This window comes from Ipomoea nil, unplaced genomic scaffold (genome assembly GCF_001879475.1).
Source record: "Ipomoea nil cultivar Tokyo-kokei standard unplaced genomic scaffold, Asagao_1.1 scaffold1564, whole genome shotgun sequence".
Lineage (NCBI taxonomy): Eukaryota > Viridiplantae > Streptophyta > Magnoliopsida > Solanales > Convolvulaceae > Ipomoea > Ipomoea nil.
Genome location: NW_017617992.1, coordinates 367,961 through 386,148, shown reverse-complemented (window position 1 = coordinate 386,148; position 18,188 = coordinate 367,961). Strand labels below are relative to the sequence as shown.

General features: G+C 35.8%; 3 protein-coding genes across 3 annotated transcripts; 2 read left to right on the top strand and 1 right to left on the bottom strand.

The window, feature by feature from the left end:
* Window positions 1-4,912: 4,912 nt before the first annotated feature.
* On the bottom strand, window positions 4,913-5,353 carry LOC109189820. Its single transcript, XM_019340448.1, has one exon. It carries the CDS (start codon window positions 5,351-5,353, stop codon window positions 4,913-4,915), a length of 441 nt encoding a protein of 146 aa, XP_019195993.1.
* An 8,235-nt stretch (window positions 5,354-13,588) lies between these two features.
* Window positions 13,589-15,746, top strand: LOC109189819 (probable LRR receptor-like serine/threonine-protein kinase At3g47570). The gene is made up of 2 exons (XM_019340447.1): window positions 13,589-13,821; window positions 14,329-15,746. The coding sequence occupies exons 1-2, from the start codon at window positions 13,614-13,616 to the stop codon at window positions 15,744-15,746; spliced, it is 1,626 nt and encodes a 541-aa protein (XP_019195992.1). The 5' UTR covers window positions 13,589-13,613.
* A 95-nt stretch (window positions 15,747-15,841) lies between these two features.
* LOC109189818 (probable LRR receptor-like serine/threonine-protein kinase At3g47570) lies at window positions 15,842-16,717 on the top strand. Its single transcript, XM_019340446.1, has 2 exons — window positions 15,842-16,166; window positions 16,292-16,717. The coding sequence occupies exons 1-2, from the start codon at window positions 15,842-15,844 to the stop codon at window positions 16,666-16,668; spliced, it is 702 nt and encodes a 233-aa protein (XP_019195991.1). The 3' UTR covers window positions 16,669-16,717.
* The last annotated feature ends 1,471 nt before the right edge of the window (window positions 16,718-18,188 follow it).

The following is an 18,188-nucleotide window of genomic DNA, read 5'->3' as shown; positions in this document are numbered from 1 at the left end:
TTGTGTGGATTTTCGTTCCAAAAATTTGACAACACCCAAATGTATTCTTTTGAAGTCCTTTCATTTTCAACAACAACCTGGAGAGACCGGCATAACCATTTGCACACTCATCTACTTACAAAAGAAAAATCAATAGAATTAAATCCCTCTGCTTCATTTTTTATAAAGAAAATGAATATCTATTCCATCACAAGCAGAGAGAGAAATGCAAAACATTTAACTTCAATGAGATTTTTTTTAATTAATTAAAATATTATTATCATGGTGGTGAGTTGAAATTACAGGAATGTAAAGAAAATAATTGGTGAATTGCAAAGAGTTGTACTACATGTCTACATGTACTATTATGGGGCGTTTGGCTAGAGGGAATTACAATTCCCTTTCCACTTAGGGTGTGTTTGGAAACCTGGAAAATGAGTTCTGGAAATCATTTTTCAAGTTTCCAGTGTTTGGATGTGCCTGGAAAATCAAGTCAACGGAAATCATTTTCCGTTGACTTTGGAAAATAGGCTTGTTTTGGAGGAAAATGACTTCCCCTTTTTTTGGGGGGAAGTCATTTTCCAACTTTTACACCAACATCACACCACCACCAACATCATCAACACCACCACCATCACCACCACTATTGTCGCCGCCACCACCACTATACCCCCGCCACCATCACACCACCACCACAACCACCACCAACACCGCAACCACTACCACCGCCACCACCACCACATACCACCGCCACCACACCACCACCACACCACCACCTTCACACCACCGCCGTCGCCACCACCACCACCATACCACCGCAACCACCGTCGCCACCACCACTACCACCATACCACCGCAACCACCGCCGCCGCCACCACCACCACCACCACCATACCACTACAACCACTGTCGCCGCTACCACCGCCACCACCACCATACCACCACAACCACCATCGCCGCCACCACTACCACCATACCACCGCCATCACCACCATACCACCGCCACCACCACCACCACCACACCACCGCCATCACACCGCCACCGCCGCCGCCGCCACCACCACCACCATACCACCGCAACCACCGCCGCCACCACCACCATCATACCACCGCAACCACCGTCGCCGCCACCACCACCGCAACCACACGACCACTGCCACCACCGTCATACTACCACCACCATCACACAAACACCACTACCGCCGTCGCCGCCACCACCAGCATACTACCGCAACCACCGTCGCCGCTGCCACCACCATACCACCGCAACCACCGCCACCACCATCACACCGCCGCCGCCGCCACCTCCACGACCATACCACCGCAACCACCACCGTCGCTACCACCACCATACCACCGCCACCACACCACCACCGTCATACCACCACCAATTATTATTATTATTATTATTATTATTATTATTATTATTATTATTATTATTATTATTATTATATAACGAATAACACCACTACCACTACACCACCACCACCACCACCATAATATTTTTGATATATTATTAATTTTTTTTTTTTGAAAAACTTAGCTATTTTTTATTATATTTAAAATTAATATTATATTATTATATTATTATACATGTTGTAATATTCTAAATAAAATAATTAAAATGTTTAATTATACAATTCTACTCATTTTCCAGAAAATGAACCAAACACAGAAAAACAGTTTTCCATAATGCAACCAAACACTGGAAAGGAAAATGACTCATTTTCCAGAAAACATTTTCCAGAAGTCATTTTCCTGCTTTCCAAACGGACCCTTAATCCCACATAATTCCGCATGCAAGCAAATTCCTCCGTTTGGTTAGATGGAATTTAAATTCCGCGAAATTGAAATTTCCTCATTTTCATAGAATTAGAATCCCATGCCCCACATTGCTATTTAATTTCAATTCCATGGATTTTAGGAAGAAAAAATATAACTTTGAGACAAAATTACCCATCTCTTTTTTTAACCTAAAAGTGATGTTTGACCTCCCTCTTTCGATTATAGTGTGTCTTCTTCTACTACTCTCAACACATAACGTCCATCAATAGGTCAACCCCAATCAAATATGTGTTCTCAAAACTCCATTATATATTTTATTGCTTTCGTTACGCAATTTTAGAGTTTATTTATAGCGTGTTACATAAATTTTCAAAAGTAAAATTTGAATTTGGTCATTTAGAATTAATAATAATAATAATAATAATAATAATAATAATAATAATAATAATAATAATAATACTAAATAATAATAATAATAATAATAATACTAAATAATAATAATAATAATAATAATAATAATAATAATAATAATAATAATAATAATAATAATAATAGTAGTAGTAGGCATTTTAGACTTTATACTACTTATTCCCTTTCAATTCTCATATATACCAAACATTGAAATTTAAATTCCCAATAATTCTATTCCTATAAACAAAACACTGTAATTTAAATTTCTACTTTAGTTCCAGTAATTCATATCCCATGGAATTGTAATTCCTTTCCCACGTAATTCCCTTCCTCCAACAAAACGCTCCGTTAATATCTATTGCATTACTTTTACTCCTAATATGACAAACACTGATAAGTTATATTCATCATTTGAATCCTTAAAAAGTGTCAACATCAAGAATATGAGTATAGGAGTAAAAGATAGGAATCAACTTATACAAAGTGTCATAATGAGATAACTCAGACAAAGAAGAGTAAATGAAAATGAAATCAAATTCTTTGCTATATATTTTGTATAAATTCAGACAAATTAAAGAAGAGTAAACATTTTTTTTATTTACATGAAAGTCTACCACCGCTACTCTGCTAGGCAAAATCTACCTTGTGACCTTAACCACCAAAGGACCACAATGAGCTAAACTAGCAAACCAACTTTGTTTGCTCATAGCTGATTAGTTTAAATCGAGAATGTCAATAGATAGCTCTTACAAAGAATAAAATTTGAAACTTTGTGATTACCAAACTAATTATTCAACCAACTTGGCTGAGACTGATCCCAAAGTATATATTTTCTTGGCATGATTGTGTTGGAAAAATAGCATGAAATGACATTTTAAGTGGTTGTTTTGTTGTACAAATATATGTGTGGTCAACTTCTAATTTGGGTCGGGTCAAAGTGGATTTAGGTTCTGCATAGTGAGACAAAGAGATCGCTATATTTTACGCTCAAAATGGATTATGGATTAATGAAAATTTGATTATCAAAGTAGACTCATTTGAGTTGGAAAATGAAGGTGGAAAGTCTAGGAAGCACTATGTCCAACAATGGAAAACGAAGGGAATTTCCACCACTATATATACAAGACTCTTTTATAGGGAAGTTAAATTGTATAGCATATATGCTCTCTCTCGCACGCAAGGAGGATGCATATCAAATCTCAAAATTAGCCTGAAAACACTAGCGTCGAAAATATTTTTCAATATTTTTGCCATTGTCCGAGAAATTAAGCTACTTCTCGGAGGATGTCCAAAGAGTAACTTCTCTGATTTGTCCGAGAAGTGGGCTTTTACCTCTCAGCCAACCCAAGTTTGACCGAAGAGTAAAATGTGACTCTTCGATCAAGGCCGATGTGTCCGAGAAGTGGGTTTATACCTCCTGGTCAACCCAGGTTTGATCGAAGAGTAAAATGTGACTCTTCGGCCTAGGCAAGAAGTTGACTTCTCATACATAACATTTCGAGTACCTTTTGTAGGTACTGCTCGGCGTAGTTATTTCTCGAACTACTCTTCATATGTACTATTCTGATTACCGTTCTGAACAAATCGGTTCAAACTGAAAATGATTATAGACAGCTACCACAGGAAGTCAAATTAAAAATCTTATAGTTGTCAAGCCAATTGTACATATAACCAATTCGGTTGAGGTTGCTCTTAATTAGAATAAATATCTTATATGGAGCATTGTGGGTGGGTTTGTAAAGCCATGAATTTCCATCAACTAACTGCCTGTGGAAATAAAAGCATTTTATTTCTCCGTTGATATGTGCTAAAAGCTATGTAGCCAATTTTGTTTTTTTTTTTTTTAAATGTGAGACACGAAACGTAGAAAAGGTTTAATTATAATAAGTATAGGAGTATATATTTGTAAGTATATTTTCTAAAAAATTCATAAATATTAATTGTCTATTATTTTCATAATAATTAGAAATTAATAAAATACTACAACTGATACGGTACCCAAGTCAAGACCCTAACTCCACCACAAAAGCTAGCACATGAGGGAAGGAAGGGTTGGCCCCAACTTAAGTACCACTCCATAATCTCTTGTCGAGCCGATGTGGGATCATATCATTGCCCACCCCTTGAGAAGCCGACGTCCACGACGGCTTACTCTAGACGGTTAACACTCCGGATTCTTCTCAGCACCAGGTAGCCCTTTTCCCCTCTGGATGGCTTACCAGGTAGCCCTTTTCTAGGTCACCCCCTTCGCTAGGCCGACACCGAATGAGTGGACGACTTCACTCTAGATAGCTTTCACTCCGGATTCTCCTCGAATCCCTTTGAACCTTATCAAGCACCAGGTGCTAATTATATGTTGCTAAAAATTCAATTTGTTGTAGTGGTAGCCCTAGGTGCTAATTATATGTTGCATTGTTGCTAAAAATTCAATTTGTTGTAGTGGTAGCCCTTTCCCACTGTTGGTCCCGGTAGGGTCGAAAGAGAGTCTAGGGGGGGGGGGGGGGTTAATAGATTCTAATCGATTTTACAGAGGTACTCCTTTTCGAGTGATGCACAGCGGAATAAGGTTTCGTCTTAAATATGCTTTGCACACTTTTGTTAGAAGCTTTTAGCGTTTGGTCAATATGACATGCAATGCACGAAAGATAAAGAGCAGTAATTAAAGAGATATGGAGAGAGAGATTTTCATCTCCCATAACTTTAGAAGTCCTCGAAGTATCTTTAGGTTCTTCTCCTTTTAGGTTAGCTCCCTTCCAAGATTTGAAAGGTCACCCATAAGTTTCGTGAACCTAAGCTCCATGTCGGTGATGGTTTCGTTTGGCAGCATTTTGAAGTCTTCAAACTTCTTCATAGCGACAGTCAGCTTGTTATCATTTTCTTGTTCGTCTCCTTCGCCTATGCTCATGAGAGTATCCCAAATCTCTTTTGTTGTCCTGCATTTTCGTACTCTTGGAAACAATGAGTCATCTAGAGATTTGTAGAGTATATCTCGTGAAACGTTGTCGAGATTTGCTCTTGTCTTTTCGTCTGAGGTGAGCTGAGACTTAGGTTTCGGTATCATGACTTCAGGATCTGCTCCTTGAGCAGCTGCTTGTGTATTCACCATCATAACCACGATAGGACAATCTTCTATGGCATCCCACATCTCATCATGAATTGCCGAAAGATGGACCTGCATCCTAACTTGCAATCATCAAATTTAGAGAGATTAAAGGCAAGAGGCCTAGACCGGTTAGCATGATCTCTTTCCATTTTTCTTTTTAAGAAAATAGGTGCAAAGACAAAAAAAAAATAAAAAAAATAGCTTATATAGACTTTGTAAAAAGGGATCTACCAGGCAGTAAAACAAAACGTTTACCGTACAAGGCAACTGCTCTGATACCACTTGTTGGTCCTGGCAGGGTCGAAAGAGAGTCTAGAGGGGGGTGAATAGACTCTAATCAATTTTACAGAGGTACTCCTTTTGGATTGATGCATAGCGGAATAAGGTTTCGTCTTAAACATGCTTTGCACACTTTCGTTAGAAGCTTTTAGCGTTTGGTCAGTATGACATGCAATGCACGAAAGATAAAGAGCTATAATTAAAGAGATATGGAGAGAGAGATTTTTATAGTGGTTTGGTTGTTAACGAAGCCTACTCCACTCTTCTAGCTTCCACAACTTGTGAAAGGGTTTGCACTATCACTCCTAGTACAAACTACTTCAATCTGGCTTCCTTGATCACTAAGCTGGACAGCCACTTGATAGGTTTTTCAACTCATCGAGTTTACTCCACCTCTATCAACTTCTTCCTAAGAGTTGAGTGTTGGAAAGATGATGTTGTGTTTCTCTAACAGGTTGAAGCCTTGTCTTGATGTCTAGATGAATCTTCAAGTTAAAAGATGCAAGACTTCTTCAAAGATTGTGAAGTGTGGATAATGGATGAGCCTTTTGAAAACTTCACAGAATCACTGGTTATAAAAAGCTTTTAAGAGATGAAACTGTTTGAAGAGCTTTTTTGATGGATAGCAATTGTTGAATTAACCAACACCTTCTTCAATGGTGAAGAGAGGTATCACTACTGGAAATTATGGAATTTCCAACCACCTGAAAGTGATCTTAAATCAAGTCAAAAGCCTTGTTTCGACCACTTTTGGTATCCGAAAAAACCTTTGTTGCTATTTTTGACCACTTTTTGGTATTAATTTGATTTAAGATCACTTTCAGGTGGTCGGAAATTCCATAATTTCCAGTAGTGTATTTATAGATGGGAAAAATTCACCTATTAGAGGGAGATGAAGATTTCAAACCTAATAACCAGTGTGTATTGATCAGTGGACACCGAGCATTTAATGCACCTGTACTGTGTAGCCGTTGGAGCCAAAGGCATTATGGCTTTTGTCATTGTTCTCTGACAAGATGGTACAAGTCTTTTAATGCTCCTTGTCTTTTGTGAAAATCATTCCTAGGACACCTTTTGTCCCAAATGATTGCCCAACTTTGAGTCACAGACAACATTCTTCTTGCTTCACTAAATGAAGGTTGTCCTTATAAGTTTATCTTAAACTTATTTTCTCGGAGAGGTTCTTCGAAATATTGTCCTTATCTTTCGACCTTTCTCTTTGAGGAGAGATCCTCTTTGTCAAATGGTTGCTCATCCGAAAGTTTGTTCTTACATCTTTTGTCTTCAACGATCTTTCGTCTGTCTTGTTCATGTCTTCGGGTAGACCTATTATGCTAGCCTCAACTAAGATTTGTGCACCAACTAGTGTGAATCATTTGTTGAGTTACAATAACTTTCGTTTGAAATAAGAGTTCTAACTACAAAAGGAAAAATAGGGGTCTACAATCCTAGTGAGTTTGGTGTCATCAAAATTTAATTACACTTGTTCCTAACACCCACCATACTCCCGCCTCTCAACAAGAGCACCGTATGATACGGTACCCAAATCAAAACCCTAACTCTACCACAAAAGCTAGCTCATGAGTGGAGGTTTGGCCCCAACTTAAGTACCACTCCACAATCTCTTGTGGAGCCGATGTGAGATCCTATCAACAACTAACTATCCATTTAAATGAGAGCTTTTGATATTGAAACGTGCCCAAAACATGAAATTGTTACTCCCTATATGTTTTCATGCATCATATAGGTTAAACTAGTTATTGATAAGGAGAGAAGAGGAGTTTATTTGGGAATCACTGTTCAGGTTTGTTTTTACTTTTAGAGTGTATATATATATATATATATATATATATATATATATATATATATATATATATGCACACGTATATATATACAATACATGGTTTATGGCTTTATCTTATTTAGTGTTATGCTTTTTCCCTTGTTAGGTTGTCCCTCACATAACAGATGCCATTCAAGAATGGATTGAACGCATAGCAGTCATTCTTGTTGATGGAAAAGATGGCCCCAGCTGACGTTTTTGTCATAGAACTGGGTGGCACCATAGGTATACTAACAATTATTCTTCACATGGTGTACCATGAATGATTTCATTTTATTGTTGGGTCTGAGAACTTCCTCTCCTTATGTAGAGGACATTGAATCAATACCATTTATTTAAGCTTTAGGACAATTCTCATATTGTGTTGGTAAGATTATGCACTTTAATTTTACTGTTTGGAGAAGATATGCTTCCAGATTTTGACAAGATTTAGAAGGGAAAGGAGGTCAATTGAAGAAGAAAGTCTCATCATTCATTACAGAGGAAGAACAAGGTTTATATACAAGAAGATAGAACAGAACTGCTGCTGCTAACCAACTAACTACTACTAACTGCAACTAACTGAAATAACAGAAAAAGGATTGTTTGTTCTGCTCTGCTGGTTGTCTATCTTTGGCTGATTTGGCTTGCTTATCTTCTATTATCCCCCGCAAGCTGGATCATACATATTATGTAGACCAAGCTTGGCTATGAAAGAAAAGAAACTGTTTGGAGCATGAGGTTTAGTGAATACATCAGCCAGCTGATTTTGGGATGAAACATGTAGCAACTTGATTATTCCATTCTGCAATTTCTCCCTTATGAAATGGCAATCCAGCTTAATGTGTTTTGTTCTCTCATGAAATACAGGATTTTCAGCAATGGCCAATGCTGACTTACTATCAGTGAACAAGATAGCAGGTGTGGGCATATCAACTTCTATGGCTTTCAACAAGTAACATAACCATTGGATCTCACAAGAAGTTGCAGCAATTGCTCTATATTCAGCTTCTGAAGAAGACCTAGATACAGTTAATTGTTTCTTTTCCTTCCAAGAAATCAAAGCTGATCCCAAGAATATACAAAAACCAGATACTGATCTTCTAGTATCTGGGCAAGCAGCCCAATCTAAATCAGAAAAGCCCTTTAAACAAAGCAGATTATTAGTTGGGAATAAAAGACCTTGGGCAGGTGTCCCTTTAATATACCTGAGAATCCTGTGAGCTGCTTGTAAATGAATGTCTGTTGGGCAGTCTAGGAACTGAGATAGTTGTTGTGTTGCAAAACTGATGTCTGGCCTTGTTATAGTGAGGTATAGGAGTTTCCCAACTAGCTTTCTGTATTGGGTAGTGTCTGTTAACTTGGTCCCACTTTCCTTGCGTAGGCGGTTTGGCCCACCAATTTCTACAAAAAAAATGCTTTATTAAATAGTTTCTAAGAAAAGACTATGAGAACATTATGTTTTATTAATGAATTTTTAAAATTTTTAATTAAAAAATTGTCCAGTGCATTATTTAATAATCTTTCTTTATAATTGGTCAAATTATTTAATTATGGTAAATTAGGGAATAATTAATGATGGTAATAGAAATCCTAGAAGAATATAGAATTGAAGAATATTTAATTATTTTTATATTATTATTGTGACTCACGGAATACAATACAAGAATATTTAATTATGGTTATATTATTATTGTGCCTCACGGCCATTATATACTAACAGAACTTGAAAAGAAACTAATAATAATAATTTTGGACAAACATACCCCTACCGTTATAACTTCTGTTATCTTTTCCACTATTGTTACCATGCACATGCATCCACCATATATTTTCTTATCTTCTTCATTAATAATAATATATACACATTATATATTTGAGTTATATGTTAATTATTACATAAAATATAAATATCAAATTTATAAAAATAATTTACATTATTATTATTATTTAGAATAATTTAAATATCTAAAATCTAAATAAATTTAAAATTTTAATATAATGTATTAATATTGGGCACTTAGTTTTTGCGCATCGCGCATAAAAAATACTAGTAATAATAATATAAGTGGTAATAATAATATCTAAAAGTAATTAAGTGTTAATAATAATAGTAAGAATATTAACGTAAGAATTATAACATAGAATAAATCGTAATAAAATTAATAACTATAGTCTAGGATTAAATTTGGAATTGTCAGGAAAGATAAGCGACCTCTGGTGAAATTAACTCTTAAATAATTATATATCGATTTAAATATTCTTAATATATTACAACAATTCCATTCCGTGCATCGCACGGGTGAAATTACTAGTAATGGTAAAAGCAAAGTTGTATCGGATAAAAACGAATTAAAAAAAAAAAATCATATTACAGCTAGCTATCTTAGGTTGTCGCATTCATGTAGTGCCCTCCCAGGGATTCTTACATGATACCATTGTTGTAAGTAGATGAGTGCAGTGTGCAAATGGTTATGCCGGTCTCTCCAGTTTGTTGATGAAAACGAAAGGACATCAAAAGAATACATTTGGGTGTTGTCAAAATTTTTATTTTGGAACCAAAATCCACATAAATAGCTTTCAGAAAAAAAATAAAATAAAATTGAGGGGTTTATTTGAGGTGGTACAAAAATTGAAGTGGAATATTATTTTTTATTTCCTCTTCTCCGATAATCAAGATCCTTAATTTCCTCCAAGGAAAATACATTATTTTGAGTTTATTTTCCCGACATAATTGATGGATCGCATCATATAAATACAAATAAATTACATTACAGATAGCTTTCTTGTGCGTTGTGACATTCATGTAGTGCCCTTCCTACCACTCTTTCATGACACCATTGATGGCTCGCATGGGCAGCTCAAGTGGCCATAAAGGTGAAAGTTGGAAAGAATGACCAGGGATCGAGTTCCACAATCGTTATGCCATGGAACATGTTCACCATCCATGGTGAACACGGTCCAACGGTAACGGTGCATCATTATCTCTTTTTTTTTTTCTTAATTAACCGCGCGACTTTTATTCTTCATTTTCACATTTCGCGGTTTCACTTCCTCTTCGCACAAGTTTCTTCAATATTCATAAATTATGAATGTGCAGACATTGATTTATGGATGTGCAGTTATGAAATTATGAATTTTCTTTTATGAGATTATGAATTTTCTGTTATGAAATTATGAATTTTTTGTTATGAGATTGTGAATTTTCTGGTATGAGATTATGAATTTTCTGTTATGAGATTATGAATTTACAGTAAATTCATAATCTCATAACAGAAAATTCATAATTTAATAAATGTTTTTCTTTTATGCGATTATGAATTTTTTGTTATGAGATTATGAATTTACAGTACATTCATAATCTCATAACAGAAAATTCATAATCTGAACAAACGCGCGCCGTTAACAGCACATTAACTATAAAAAAAAATTTCCGTAAAAACGACATCGTTTGGATCCGTGTTCATCATTCATGGTGAACACGTTTCCAGATGAACACGTTTCCAGGGCATAATTTGCGCGAGTCCCACCAGCGGCAGTATGAGAGTAACCTCTCAAAGTGAGAGGGCTCCTTGTGCGCAGTAAGCAAAGGTCTAGCCTCTGTGGTTCATGTTCAGTTGATATACCATGATTTACATCCTCCCAAATGCTCTGTCGGGCCGGGTTGGGGTTTAACCTTTTGGAAAGAATGACACCATTGATGGCAAATAATATTTATGCATATTTAGAAAATATATTTACAAATATATACCCCTATACTTATTATTATTATTATTATTATTATTATTATTATTATTATTATTATTTGAATACTAAAGACTCTATTACAATGTAATAACCTTTTGAAGCACAAAGAGTCAATACCACCCCCACTACCTATCACCTCCCATTTAGAAGTTAAGAGTCACTACATATCACTAGACCACAAGTTCGTTCGCCTCCTATACTTATTATAATTATTATAAACCTTTTTCTAACATTTGGTTTCTCACATTTTTTTAATTTGTCATATTCGCAAAGGACCATTTCCAATTTCTTGTTTCTATTTTGGTGCTACGTAGCTTTTAGCAAATATCAATGGAGAAATAAAATTCTTTTATTTCCACAGGCAGTTAATTAGTTGATAGAAATTCATGGCTTTACAAACTCACCCAATGGTCCATACAAAATATTTATTCTAATAGCAACTTCAGCGGAATTCGTTATACAATTAGTTTGGTAAGTACAAAATTTTTAATTTGGCTTCCTGTGATAGTGGTCTAGTTTGGTAGTTTGTTCTGTGTTGGATAGAATCACAAGACCAACTGTGGAGTTTCGTGTATATATTTTCTATTGGTTTTGTTTAATTTGTCCCTTGTAAGACTCCTATTATGTATGTGGACTCACATTCTCTACTCCTAATGTGTTTAGATAATGGACATTATGAATTAAAATAATGTAGTTTATTAGTTATAATAATGAACTTTATGTATATGTGTTAAAATAATGAACCTTCTAGGGTAAGATAATGTACTTTATGAGTTACAATAATATATTTTATGCTTTAGATTAATGTACTTTATGAGTTATAGAAATATATGTTGCAATAGTGGATGGAGTTAATGGTATCGTCTCTTCTTAAATGAGGAGACGACGCCATTTTGGATCGTGTGGACCACGACCCATGCAATAATGGTTGCCACACTGCAAAGTAGACCTTAGTCTATCGTAGGGGTGTAAATAAGCCGAGCAACTCGCTAGCAGCCCGATTAACTTCGAGCTCGAGCTGGCTCATTTCGTAATCGAGCCGAGCTCGAGCTCAAATATTTTAGACTCGTGGGTCGTCGAGCCGCTCGCTAACCATATATATATATATATATATATATATATATATATATATATATATATATATATATATATATATATATATATATATATAGGGTTGAGTTCATATGAGGACAACAATATATAGAGGACTGTGCGGACTGATTACGGACACACAACAAATTAGTATCATGCACACGATTTAATACACAATGGCACACAAGAATACATGTAAACATCAGGTTTCAAAGACATGCTCTATTAATTAACAAACCTATGCACACAACATACAAACTGTGGCACACGACTACAATAGGCCAGGCACATGACATACACACTAATGGCACATGATTACACCAGTCCGCATAGCGCATAGTCCTCTATAATATAGTGGTTCTCACTTGAACTCAACCATATATATATATATATATATATATATATATATATATATATATATATATAAAATTACAGTCGAGTGGCTCACGAACCAGCTCGTTTCATAACCGAGCCGAGCTCAAGCTTCAACTTTCAAGCTCGAGCTTACCTATTATTTATCGAGCTCAGCTCGGCTCGTTTACACCTTTAGTTTATCCTATAATTTGTCTTCATGGACTTCATCATCAATGGGTCTATTGGGTTGTGTAAGCCTATGTCTTCAAGGCAATTTTTTTCTAGTCGACGATGAATACAATGTACATGTTTAATATATTAAAAGTACATTATTTGATATTATACAAAATAATGTATTTTTAATATTCAAATAATGTACTTTTAGTATATTAAAAATATACTTTTTATTTATGGTCTACACGCTTTTATTAACAATGCATGGTCCATGAAATAATGATTGTGTCATCGTTGAATATTAATAACACAATAGCCAATGACTAAAAGTGAAATTTGTTGATATCAAATTAAATTATATTGTGACATTTAGGAATAAGGTTCAAATTGACCAATGAACGTAACCTGAAAATGCAATTAGGCCACTAAACGAAAAAAAAAGTGTAATTAGGTCACTGAACACTCTTAATGTATGCAATTTCACCTGATAGCAGGTTACCTGCTTACGTGGCAGCTGAGTTGACATTTTTAATAATTTTTAAATAATTATAATAAATTTTAATAATAAATTTTAAAATTAAAAAAAAAAAAAAAAAAAAAAAAACGACGGGGTGGCCACCGACCATCCCCCTCTTCCTTCAATTTTTTAATGTTTATTAAAAATTATTAAAAATGTCAACTCAGCTGTCATGTAAACAGGTATCCAGCCTGCTAAAATTTATGCTAACCTGCCATTTCTTTTCCACTAAGCCTATCCTTTCTCTGTATTTCTTCACTTTCTTGTTTTTAGGATCTGCCCTTATTTCATCTTCCTCCAAGCTACCAGGCAATGAGACCGACATTATCTCACTTCTTCAATTCAAAAACATGATCAAAGATGATCCGTTTGGTGTCATGGCCTCGTGGAATGAAACCATCCATTTCTGTGGGTGGCCTGGTGTTTTGTGTGGCCGCCGCCACCTGAGAGTCGTGTCCTTAAACCTCACGTCCCTGAAATTGGTGGGATCACTGCCTTCACACATTGGGAACTTGAGCTTTCTCAAAGCTTTGGACCGTCGAAACAATAGTTTTTCAGGTGACATCCCACAAGACATCAGTCATTTACATAGATTACAAATTTTGCTTTTCACCAATAACTCATTTAGTGGGTTTATACCGTCAAATATTTCTGCATGTAAAAACCTGCAATTTGTAGATTTCTCATTCAACAATCTTGCAGGCAACATTCCATCAGAGTTCGGCACCCTAACTAATCTTCGATTCCTTTCTTTTTATCACAACAACCTTAGTGGTAAAATCCCCCATTCTTTAGGAAATCTTTCACTGCTTAATACTTTTTCCGTCTCCGTTAACAACTTATTTGGGGAAATACCTGATTCTCTATGTAGATTACCTGAAATACGTGACCTTTTAGTCAGAGAAAATAATTTCAGCAGCACTATACCCCCTTCTCTATTCAACCATTCATCCATGTTGGGTATTGATATGGGCATCAATTACTTAGAGGGAACTTTGCCCTTAGACATGTTTATCACACTTCCCCGCCTTATTTATTTTGCTATTCATGGGAACAATTTCACAGGAAATATTCCTATTACATTATCCAATGCAACAAACATAGTGTACATCTTTGCAAGTATAAATAAACTAACTGGAAAAGTTCCTGACCTTGGAAAGTTGGAAAAACTACAGGAATTTACGGCAGGAAGTAACCATCTTGGGGAAGGGAATGTTTTTGATTTGAAATTCCTTTCTTCATTGGGCAATGCAACCGGCTTAGAAACGTTAGACCTTTGTGGTAATAATTTTGGAGGTTTATTGCCTACATCAATCACTAACCTTTCAAGAAACCTTATATATCTTTCCCTTTGCGGCAATCAGATTTCAGGATTCATCCCAAGTGGGATTTCTAATCTCATCAGCTTGCAAGTATTACTATTGTTTCAGAACAAAATCAGTGAAGAAATTCCACTTGAGATTGGGTATCTTGGTAATCTGAGACTTTTGGGATTAATTGAAAACAATTTTTTTGGAAAAATTCCACCTTCTTTAGGAAACCTAACCCTTTTATTAAAGCTTGGTTTAGGAGGAAACTACCTCCATGATACTATTCCTGCAAGTCTTGGAAAATGCCAAAGCCTAGAATTGTTAGATCTTTCTCACAACAACCTTAGTGGGCACATCCCTAAGGAAGTTCTTCAACTCTCATCCTTGTCATTGTTTTTAGATCTCTCCCACAATCAGTTCATAGGTTCCATTCCAAAAGAGGTTCGGTATTTGAAAAATCTAGGGATTTTGGATCTATCTTATAATTCATTGTCAGGCCCTATTCCACCCGAGCTTGGTAGTTGCGTTTACTTGGAAATCTTGAATCTAACAAATAACAATCTTGAAGGCCCAATTCCACCAGCTTTGGCAAATCTTAGGGGTATGGAATTCTTAGAACTTTCTCACAACCATTTGATTGGTCAAATCCCAACTTTCTTGAAAGACTTCAAATTTTTACAGAATTTGAATCTTTCATACAATGAGTTTGAAGGAGCAGTACCAACCACAGGAATCTTCAACAACACAAGCTCTATTTCAATTGCAGCAAATAAAAAGCTCTGTGGGGGTATACCTGAGCTGAAACTCCCTGAATGCAATACGACAAAGTCCAAAAAGAAGAATTCAGAAGGTTACTTGAAAATAGTAATTCCTCTGATTTTTGGGATTGTTGGGCTAACTGTTGTAGTGTTTATTCTCTGTCATAGATGGTTACGAAGACAAAGAAAAGGACCCTTTCCTAATTTGATAGAAAACCCAATCTTAAGAGTGTCATATCATTCCCTCTTCAAGTGCACTAATGGGTTCTCTGAAGAAAATTTACTAGGAGTTGGCGGTTTTGGAGCTGTATATAAAGGATCTTTTGATCATGATCGAACTGTTTTTGCAGTGAAAGTACTTGATCTTTACACCGTGGAGCTTCTCAAAGTTTTGTTGCTGAGTGTGAGGTGTTGAAAAACACCCGACACCGCAATCTTGTCAAGGTGCTAACTGCTTGCTCAGGGTTTGATCTTCAAGGAAATGATTTTAAGGCTATAGTTTACGAATACATGGACAATGGAAACCTTGAAAACTGGTTGCATTTTAGTCCGCAAGAGAATCCCGAGATTGAAGACAATAGGAGGTTAACTTTTGTTGAAAGGTTAAACATTCTCATTGATGTGGCATGCGCTTTGGATTATCTTCATAATGATTGTGAACCTGCAATAATCCATTGCGATCTCAAGCCGAGTAATGTTCTCCTGGATAAAAACATGAGTGCACATGTAAGTGATTTTGGAGTGGCAAGATTTCTACAACAAAGGATTCAAATCTCTTCATCAAACGACCATAGTTCTATAGGAGTACAAGGAACGCTGGGATATACACCTCCAGGTAAGTTTTATAATTCACACTAATGCCTAAAAACTTCTCCAAGTTTCTTTCTACTTTCTAATGCATTTACTCTTGTAATCTACATTTGGATAGTCATTTTTTTTTTTGTTTCATTTTTGGAGTAGAATATGGTTTGGGAAGCAGGCCATCAAAAGCAGGTGATGTATATAGCTTTGGCATACTAATCTTGGAAATGCTCACTGGGAAGAGCCCTACAGATGAATTGTTCAAAGACGGCTTAAACCTTCATAGCTACGCTAAGGCTGGTTTAGCAGACAGAGAAGTGGAGATTGCAGATCCAAAAATTCTCCAAGAAAGAGATGAACAAATACAAATGAGGAAGAAAGGGAAATCCAGCGAGGAGAAGGACAAATTTGATGTGTGCTTTGTTTGTATGATCAAAGTTGGGGTTGCTTGTTCTGTGGAATTCCCAGCAGATAGAATGAAGATTCGTGATGTTGTTGGTGAATTAAATAAAGCAAGGAAAACCTTGTTGATGTAATCTGTGATGAACTGAAGATTAATCTGGCCTGGTATTCTTGAGATCAGAGCTAGCATGATGGAATGGCATGGTTTGAAGAAATAGTAGCTTTGGGAGACGTTGCCAGCCGAGAAATTCTCTGCTTTCTTGAGCAGGAGAAGAACAACAAGCTAGCTTAGGAGTTTGTTTCATTATTTTTTCTTTTCTGTCATTACAATCTCTGTTTGGTGTATTTGCAGAATCATTCTGGATATTGTTTTTATTAATGCTATTTCTCTATTTTCTTCACCTTTTCTGCTTAGCTTATGCAAATTTGTTGCAGCTTTTACATAATAAGCTTATTCCCTTAGCTTCAATACAACGAAATATAAGAAGTGCATCGGGGAAATGATTTATGAATCACCAAAAACATCTCAATTCAGTAATGTACGGTTCGAGAAATTAGTCTGAACAAAATTGATATGTAGAGTTACTCTTTATACAAAATATGGCTGGAGCACAAGCAAGGGATACAAAATTGCATTCCCATCTCAAAGCGGTGTAAATATTTGTTAGGCGGAGGCCAGTAAAAGGCCAAATTTAACACCCAGTGGTTGGGAAATTGTTGGATAAATTATAATTCCCTTCTTATAATTTAAAATTCCTATTTTACCGCTCTATTATTAAATTATTTTTAAGTTTTCTATTAGTTGTAGACAGAATATTAACGCTCGGGACCAAACTCATCACTTTGTTCATAACTGAGGGACTAAACTTGGATACTACCATAATTTAGGGACTGAGTTGGAATTTGGTTATAACTCAGGGACTAAATTTCTTCTCTTTTACTGCTTAGCTATTTCTCTATTTCCTTCACAATTTCTTCTCCTTTTATGCTTAGCTTCTGCAAATTTGTTGCAGCTTTTAAATATTAAGCTTATTTTCTTAGCTTCAGTACTAGGAAATGATTTATTAATCACCAAAAACATCTCAATTCAGTAATGTACGGTTCAAGATATTAGTCTGAACAAAATTGATATGTATAGTTACTCGTTATACAAAATATGGCTGGTGCACAAGCAAGGGATACAGAATGGCATTCCCATCTCAAATCGGTACGTGTAAATATTTGTTGGGCGGAAGTTGGTAAAAGGCTAAATTTAGTACCTGGTGGGGGATTGTTGGACGAAGGGGGTAAAAAAGGCCAAGTCCAGCACCCAGTATTTCAAACGATGTGATGGCGGTCCATAAGTAAAGAAATAAAGTTGCACCTTCACTGTACTAGTTATAATAGCTTTTAGAAGTGTTGATCTAGTGCTTGATCCTAACAATATTTCATGCATCTTTTAAGAACACTCCACTAACAGATAATTAGATGATAGATGCATGTGGTGGACTAAAGATTTGTTTATTTTTGTAAGCGTACAAGTGATACACATTAAATCCTTAATATAAATTAGCTAATTTAATTATCAAATTAAAGGGTTAGAATTGAATTATTTTATATGATTTTATGCTGGACCGTCTCCTATCAAATGACTCTCATCAGATTTCAGCCTAAA

What these genes read in the sequence shown, in the direction of transcription:
- LOC109189818 (XM_019340446.1), top strand. Translation starts at nt 15,842, where the DNA reads ATGGACAATGGAAACCTTGAAAACTGGTTGCATTTTAGTCCGCAAGAG. An exon ending in GCTGGGATATACACCTCCAG is followed by an intron (nt 16,167 to 16,291) that starts GTAAGTTTTATA and finishes TTTTTGGAGTAG; the next exon opens with AATATGGTTTGGGAAGCAGG.
- LOC109189820 (XM_019340448.1), bottom strand. Translation starts at nt 5,353, where the DNA reads ATGCAGGTCCATCTTTCGGCAATTCATGATGAGATGTGGGATGCCATA.
- LOC109189819 (XM_019340447.1), top strand. Translation starts at nt 13,614, where the DNA reads ATGATCAAAGATGATCCGTTTGGTGTCATGGCCTCGTGGAATGAAACC. An exon ending in TCGAAACAATAGTTTTTCAG is followed by an intron (nt 13,822 to 14,328) that starts GTGACATCCCAC and finishes ACAATTTCACAG; the next exon opens with GAAATATTCCTATTACATTA.